The sequence below is a fragment of the Chamaea fasciata genome, unplaced genomic scaffold (genome assembly GCF_029207755.1).
Source record: "Chamaea fasciata isolate MVZ Bird 193981 ecotype frontalis unplaced genomic scaffold, bChaFas1.0.hap1 SCAF_31, whole genome shotgun sequence".
Lineage (NCBI taxonomy): Eukaryota > Metazoa > Chordata > Aves > Passeriformes > Sylviidae > Chamaea > Chamaea fasciata.
Genome location: NW_027094116.1, coordinates 540,347 through 548,064, shown reverse-complemented (window position 1 = coordinate 548,064; position 7,718 = coordinate 540,347). Strand labels below are relative to the sequence as shown.

The 7,718-nt window shown below is 61.5% G+C and overlaps 1 protein-coding gene and 1 long non-coding RNA gene across 2 annotated transcripts; both read right to left on the bottom strand.

The window, feature by feature from the left end:
* Positions 1–832: 832 nt before the first annotated feature.
* Positions 833–1,154, bottom strand: LOC136302959 (uncharacterized). Its single transcript, XR_010724150.1, has 3 exons — positions 1,132–1,154; positions 994–1,055; positions 833–912 (listed from the first exon to the last, which is right to left on the bottom strand). It is a non-coding gene; the product is annotated as an uncharacterized lncRNA (long non-coding RNA).
* A 465-nt stretch (positions 1,155–1,619) lies between these two features.
* Positions 1,620–7,538, bottom strand: LOC136302912 (Fc receptor-like protein 3). Its single transcript, XM_066206493.1, has 8 exons — positions 7,466–7,538; positions 4,593–4,613; positions 4,272–4,454; positions 3,719–3,973; positions 3,340–3,618; positions 1,924–2,012; positions 1,740–1,880; positions 1,620–1,631 (listed from the first exon to the last, which is right to left on the bottom strand). The coding sequence occupies exons 1-8, from the start codon at positions 7,536–7,538 to the stop codon at positions 1,620–1,622; spliced, it is 1,053 nt and encodes a 350-aa protein (XP_066062590.1).
* Between the last annotated feature and the right edge of the window lie 180 nt (positions 7,539–7,718).

The window sequence follows — 7,718 nt, the reverse complement described above, 5'->3', positions numbered from 1 at the left end:
GAAGTTAAGGGGCTTCCAGGCAAAGACATGGGAAGAGGAATAACAGTTCTTCACTAGAATATCTATAACAAGACAAACAAACAACACCGCCACCAACAACAAACAAAAGCACAAACCCAGTCCCAGCCCTCTCGGGGCTGCAGGCACTTCCCCTGCGGTGCAGTTCCGGGCACAGCCGGCAGGGGCGCTGGTGGCTCCCGGCCAGGCAGGGCGGGTGCGATGATTCCCCCGCGGCTGCAGGGGGCGCTGTGGCAACAGCTCGGCTGTCTCTCTCTCCATGGTTAATGGAGACTCAGCGGGCGGGAGAGAGAGAGAAGCGTCCTTCCCTCACTGACGGGGCTGGGGGGCAGCTGGGAACGGTGCCGCTCCGGATGGCAAAATGGGCTGCTGCAGGAACCCTCGGAGTGGCGGCTGGAACGGTGGGAGGAGGCACACCCAGGGTGGCAAAGGAAGTTTATCAAAACCTCCCAAGCTGTAGCATGAGCTACGAGGCTCGGGTGGGACACGGGTTGTTGGGTTCAAGTGTAGGAAAAGCCAAAGCAGCCACAGAAAACAGCGGAGCTGGGCAGCCACAGCCGTGCTCCCACAAACAGCTGCCGCCTGAAGCCAGGAGCCTTGTTTCTCGCAGTTTAATCAGAAAGCTGAATTTTGGGTACAATAAGAGGGAAAAGGGTCGCGTGCCAGCCTGGCACTGGGCGAGGGAACGAGGAGTCCTGTGGGGTGCAGTGAAGAGGAAGAAGGGACTGCTGAGGGGAACCGATGCCTCCCAGTGCTGCCAGTGTCCCCAGTGTCACAGCACACCCTCAAAGGTGTCATCAGGGTCCTGCTGTCTCTTGTAGGGTCTCGGCAGCTCCATGTTGGTCACTTGTGGATTTCGAGGAGGGGCAGGGCCTGGGGTCACTTGGGGAGGCCCTGAGAGTGACACTGGTTGTGAGGGCCTGGGTGAGCGGTGACACTGGTGGGTGACGTGTCCCTGTCCCCCCCTGTACTCACTCCTTGCCCACTCGGTGCCATCAATGTGGGGTCCCAGCACTTCCCCCTCTTCTGGGGGGGTCCTGTGGGGATAAGGAAGGTCTGAGGGGTGTCTGTGAAACGGGGAAAGGGTAGTCCTTGCTGGAGACCCCCACTCACCTTTCCTGGGGCTTCGTGGTTGCTGCAAGGAAAAGGAGAGGGGGTGACCATGGAGACCCCGAGACCCCTGAACCTTCCTGGGACCCCAGCAGGTCCAACCAGCCACAGGACCCCCAAACTCCCACAGGACCCCAGAAAGATTTCCCTAAATCCCTGCACAGCCCTCCAAGAGCTGCCCAAACCCTCCAGGAGCTCCCAATGCCACCCCAATGTTCCTCAAAGCCTACCCAGGGATGGCCCTGGAGCCCAACCAAGACCATCGAAATTCCCCCCAGACCCCCCAGGACCTCCAGCCGACATCACTGTGGGCTCCGTTTCCCCCAGCTCAGGGGCCCTGGGTGCTGCCCTGTCTCTGCCCCCACTCTGGGGGCTTCCCCTCACTCCAGGACCCCCATCCCCCCATTGTCACCCACCCCAATGGTGCCAGCAGTGACAGCCCCCAATGACAGCCAGGAGCAGGAGCAGGAACAGGAGGGTCCTGCCGACATTCACAGCCACTGCTGGGGACAGAGGAGGACATGTCAAGGTCACATTAAATCTCGGGGATCCTGAACAACCCAGTGACCCCTTGTGAGCCCACCTGTGACCCAGGGTGAGCCAGGGATCACCTCCAGGGCCAGCTCAGGGCTGAGTGCCCGGAACACGCGGTGCCCGTCCTGTCCCAGCTGGTTGGTGGCCACGCACTGGTAGGTGCCCGAATGGCCCACACTGACATTCCCAAGCTCCAGGACGGGACCCTGGGCCACCATCTGCCCATCACGCAGCCAGGTGAAGGTGACGGGCTGAGCCCACCTGCACCGAGCAGCGCAGGGTCACGGGGTCACCTGCGTGCACCTGGTGTGACAGGGGACTGGGGGTGATGGTGGCATTGGCCACGGGCACTGTGGGGACAGAGACAGGGCTGAGGCCAGGAGGAGGGGCTGCACCCAGCCTGGGGGATTGAGGGAGTCTGTGTGGTGGCACCTGGAGACAGAGGGTCTCCTTCAGCCAGGACAGTGATCCCATGGGGTGGAGCCATCATGTGCTGTGGGATGAGGGCATGTGATGGATGAGGGGGGAGGGCTGAGGATGGGATGAGGCTGAGGTGAGGATGGCATGAGGGCGGCTGTGTCCAAGGGTGGTGGTGGCTGTCACCTCGTGGGGGGCACGGAATGGCGTGGGTGGGATGTGATGGGTCTGATGAGGCAAATCAACGGGGGCATCACCCCAGTGCCAAGGGACTCACTCCCCTGGAGAGTCACGCTCAGTAGGGTGAATGTGACCTGATGGGGAGTGGGACATGTGACAGCTGGCATTAGGGATCCATGGCCTGGATGTCCTGGGTGGGGACACCTGGAGCCAGACGGTCCCAGTTCCCCTGGGCTGTGACAGCCAGGGGTGGGGGCTGTGACCTGGGGTGGATTGGGGATGGTGTGGGCAGTTGGGGTGGAATGGGAATGTGTGGAATTGGGGATGCTGTGGGTGGGATCTCCCTCAGGCCAAGGACAGTGAGGTTCAGTGTGGGGCTCTTGGCCACACTGTCCCCATCACTGGCCCAGCACTGGTGTGGCTGTTTTCCTAGTCCCCTAAGTGCCACAGCTCCAGGTGGGGGCTGGCACCCAGCAGTGCCTCTGAGCCCCTCCGGTGCCAGGTGAAGGACAGAGGACCTGTCCCTGTGGCCACTGCACAGCTCAGCACCAGGCAGTCACCCAGTGCCACCTGTCCCGCAGGGGGCTGCACTCCCCCCGAGAGTGGGACACCTGCGGGTGGACACACGAGGGATTGGGGACATGGGATGAGGAGTGGGGGACACCAGGGAGCAGAGAAGGACTTAGGGAGGGGGAGGATCAGAGAGGGATGAAGGGATCCCTGTGAGGAAGAAGGGGGCCCAGAGATGGGAGAGAGGCTTGGAAAAGGCTGGAAGGGACCCCAGGGCAGGGTGAGAGATTCAGCCAGGAGACACATAGAGAGGGTTGAAGGGAGCCACAGGGAAGGTTTTGGGGACCCAGACAGGGATAGTGGGACCTGTGGACAATGGAAGGACCTCAGAGAGGGAGAGGTGCAGCTGGGGAGGGGTGAGGGGACCTGGTGAGGGATGCAGGCAGCAGGAAAGGTGATGGGAGGATGCAGGGAGAGCCCAGGGAAGGCAGGGCAACATACAGAGGGTTGAGAAAGGATGGGAGCCCTGGGATGGCTGTGGGGGCTCCCCGTGCCCATCCCCACACTCACTGCGCACCGTGACGCGGAGTCGGGCGCTGCTCTTCCGCACAGTCCCCTCCTCGGAGCGCACCTGGCAGCTGTAATTCCCCAAGTCAGAGACCCCCACGGCGGGCACCTGGAGCTGCGGGGACACCTGCGGGCCCCCCACCAACTGCCCGTCCCGGTAGAAGAGGTGCAGGAGGGGGGCTGGGGGCCGCAGGGGGCTGGGGGTGCTGAGGCAGCTGAGATTGAGGGGGGACCCCTCGATGGGCTCTGGGGGACCCTCCAGCACCGGCACCGTGAAGAGCTCTAGGAAGGAGAGGAGAGGTGAGGGCTGTGACTCTGAGTCCCCTGGGAAGTGACTTTGGGGGTGTCAGGATATTGGAGTTCCAGCAGTGGGGGTGCTCACCGTGCACTGTCACTGTCACTGGTGTTGACAGTGACAGCCCGAAGCTCATGAAGGCCACACAGTGGTAGCGGCCACTGTGTTTCAGCTGCAGGGGGGACAGGGACAGCTCGGTCCCAGTGAGGAACCCTCCAGGATCCTTCCCATCCTGGTAAAACCGCACCCTGCTGACCGACATGTCCTGCCTGACCCGGCAGCGCAGTTTCACCGTGTCTCCCTCCAGTAGTGTCTGTGCTGGCACCTGCAGCACCAGCCGGTCTGTGGGACAGGAGAGTCCCTTCAAACTGAGTGGCACGGGACCTTTCCAAGTTGGATGCCCATGGCACTGCGGACATCTGGGTGGAGTCTCCATTGCGCGGGAGGATCCCAGGAACACCAGGAGACGCTCCGTGGCACAGGTGTCACCACGGGGGTCCCATCACACTGGGATGCACAGGGATGACCCTGAGTGCAGGGGACAGGCTCTTGCCACACGAGCGGTGTAAGGCGACACCTGGAGTGGAGCCCACGCAGACCCAACAAGAGGCCACCCTGATCATTTAAGATCCCCCCTCACCATTCATGACTCTCAAGGCAGGGCTGGACCCACTGCCAGGTCTGTCACATGTGTAGGTGCCACTCTCGGTGACAGTGAAGCGGTCGCTTCTGTTCTGCCCCCAACGCTGCCCGTCCTTGTACCAGGTGGTGGCACCGGCGGTCCCCAAGCCCTGGCAGGTCAGTGTCACCTGGTCCCACAGCACTGCCGGCCTCCAGGGGGGCTCCACCAGGAGCTGGGTGGTCTGGGCACCTGCGGGTGACAGGGGACACCAGCCTGCCAGGGCCATTGCATGGGGCTGGGGACAGTGGGGTGGGGACATGGCATCTGCCGAGGACTCACCAGCGAGGCCGAGGGTGTGGGCTAGAAGGGAGAAGGGACAGGGTTGGGTGGGGACAGCAGCACCTGGGGGACATGGTGTGGTGTCTGTCCCCAGACTGCCTGCAGTGGGAACACTGGTGTAGCACAGAGGTCTTGAGGACAGGGACACCTCGGTCACCCTGGGCTAAGGCAGAACATGGGGACACTGTGGACACCCCATTCTCCAACAGGTCACCACCACCATCCTCACAGCCCTGGTCCCATCAGCAACATCCCCATGGCCCGTCATCCCATTCTAATGGAACTCATCCCCACAGCCCATCTGCATGGTACATGGCCCTTCTCCCTGTCCCTGCATTCCTGTGCCCCTGTCCCTGTCCCCACAACTGCTACAGCCCCAAGGTTCCTTTGCCACATCCTTGTCCCCACATTTCTCTCCCCCTGTTACTGTCCTCACATCCCAGTTCCCCTCTTCTTGTCCCCCTTTTCCTGTCCGCACAGCCACCCCACTCCTCTGCTCACACTGGGGTCCGGGTCCATGCCCATGCACTGGCTCTGCTGGCCTTGGGGACCTCAGGGGACATCCCAGCCCCCCCGTGCCCCCTCCCCACCGGTCTCTGCCTCACCAGGGCCCATCCCCGGGGTGTCAGGCCCGTGCCCGGGGCACTCACCCCACAGGAGCAGCGCCACCTTCCCAGCCATCCCCGTGTCCCCGGCCATGTGCACTGGCTGTCACTCGCTGCTGTGGCCACCGGTCCCCTGGGTGGCGGCTCTTCGGATGAAGAGGAAGGAAGAAAGGTCACACCTCGTCCCCATGTGTAGGTGGCCCTTGGTGGGGGCAGGGTGGGGGATGGGTGGAGACACAGCAGGGGACAGGCTGGGGACATTATGGGATAGTCTGGGGGCTCAGTGGGGGATGGTGTTCCCAGGAGTGGGGGCCTCAGGGGATGCAGGGAACCAAGGAGGGGTGTCCAGGAGAATGGGGGTCCAGGGGAATTGGGGTCTCCATGTCTCCGGTGATTCAGGGATGGGGGTCCTGCAGGAAAAGGTTTCCCCAGGGGTTTTTGGTTATGGAATATGGGTCCCAGGGTTGGGGGTCCAGGGGAGAAAAGGGGACCCTTGGAAATTTGGGTTCTATGGGAACAAGCATCCCATGGGATGGGATCAAGGCAATGGTGGTCCTGGGCAATGGGAGTCCTGGAAGGGGGGTCCCAGGGAGCAGAGACCAAGGGAATGGGGGTCCCATGGTTGGCTTCCCAGGGGAATGGGGGTCCCAGGGATGGGCAGTGGCTGGGTGGGCACGGGGGTCTCAGCTCCTGCCCTGGGTGCCTCAGATTTTGGGGTGACTCAGAGCCCAGCACAGCCCCCACAGTGTGCTCATGGCCAGGGGGGCACCCCAGGGTGGAGGCTCTGGGTCTGTGCCCCACACACCCCTGGGCTTTTCCCATCCCCCCATTTCCTGGCTCAGCCATCCCAGGGAACACCTGAGCAGGGAACGGTGGGGGGATCCCCGGAAGGGGCCAAGGGGGCTGGGGGGTGCAGGCAGTGTTCAGGGGCTGTGGGGGATGAAAGATTTTCACTTTCTCTTTCCTGCAGCAGAAGGAAGAGGCCGTTTATGGTGAGCTGAGGCCGTGGGTTCTGTCCTGGGGGGCACATCCAGAGGGGTCCTGCCCTGAGGGAAAAGGGCTCCTCTGCTGTGGTGACACCTGGGGCTTGTCCCAGGGTCTTGTCCCAGGGGATTCCTCGTTCTGGGGGTGCCACGGCCTTGGGGATTCCTGTCCCAGAGGTGGCACATCCTGGGGGGCCCTGAGCATTCCCGCTGTCCCCAGTGGGGCCCTGTGACCTCTGGGCTGCCCAAACTTAAGGGGGCATCAAGTGGAATCTTGCCCTGATGATGGTAAATGCCAGGCGAAATTTGCTTGTATTCCCTGTTGCCCAATTGGCTGAGACAAAATTAGACACCCAGGAAATAAAGGCAAACGTCTTTTCCCACACCCTTTTTTCCCACTAAAAAGAAAATCACCAAAATCAAACAGATGACATGCAAAATTGTCTGGTCGATATAATCCTTTTACTTGCTACTCTCCCAAAAAGTCACTCATAATAAAAGCACAAACAAATCCCACAGAAATGAAACTTTCTGGTTCAGTTTAGGTGCCCATTGGATTCTGGCAGCTTTAGAGCGGCTGCAAAGGTGACAATTCTGTGGCAGGAAAAGGCCTGGCTGTGGTTTGCTGGGCCCTGCAAGAAGCACAAAAGCCAATGGGAGCCCAAGCAGTGGCTCTGCGAGGGCCTTGGATGGTTTTCAGAGCAGGGCTGGCTGCAAACCCCCCTGCAGGGGCAGCTGTGAGGGAAGCAGTCCGGAAATGCAGCAATTGATCATTTTGTCCCTCTCAGCAAGAGGCTGAGAGAGCCCCAGAAGTTCTGCAAATCCCACACCCATCTGCTCAACAACCTGACCGGGACCCTCCTCCTTCTTGTCTCAAACCTGCAGCCCTTTGGAACCTCATGGAAAGAATATTTGGGTTCTGGCTGCAGCCACCAGACCAGAGGGAAAAGTGTGGAAATGTTGAGCCGGGGCTCTGCCCACAGTCATGGTGTGGCTCTGGGGAATGACCTTGTATCGATTCCAGGTGTCCCCAAAGCTGCTCCATCCCTGCCCTCCTCACCTGCACAGGGCACGGGGAATGGACAGGGCTCTGCCCCGCCCCTGCCCCGCCCATTCCGAGTGCCCAAAGCTGTGGGGGCGTCACCGTGGCCATGGGCTGTCCCGACACATGGCGACAGTGGCTTGGGACACGCTCTCACAGTCGGTTCATGCGCGCCGTGACAGTCCCGGCACTCGCAGCGCTATGGCAGCTGGGCCCCTTCCCCATGCTCTGGGACCACCGTACTGGTCCCTCCTTTCCGCAGAGCCCAGCCCAGGGTCTCCGCTCCCCCGCCCTGCCGGGGTCTCCCCTCGGCCATTTCGGGCCCTCCACCCTCGGGGCTCCCCAGGCCCCTGGTTGTTTAGTGGAAGCCAGAACTGGAGAATTCCATTCCTAAAGCCCAACAGGGCTGAACAAACACCACTTGTGCCAGTTTAACCAAAAAGCTGCATTTTGGGCTGAAGTGTATCGAAACCAACCGTGTGCCCTCCTTGCACTG

Excerpts from the sequence above, each read along its gene's own strand:
- LOC136302912 (XM_066206493.1), bottom strand. The coding sequence starts at position 7,538 with ATGGCCGAGGGGAGACCCCGGCAGGGCGGGGGAGCGGAGACCCTGGGC. Across the intron at positions 4,455-4,592 it reads CCACACCCTCGGCCTCGCTG|TGCTGTGGGACCAGGTGACA; the intron begins GTGAGTCCTCGG and ends GGAGGCCGGCAG. Across the intron at positions 3,974-4,271 it reads TGCCTTGAGAGTCATGAATG|ACCGGCTGGTGCTGCAGGTG; the intron begins GTGAGGGGGGAT and ends CCTGTCCCACAG.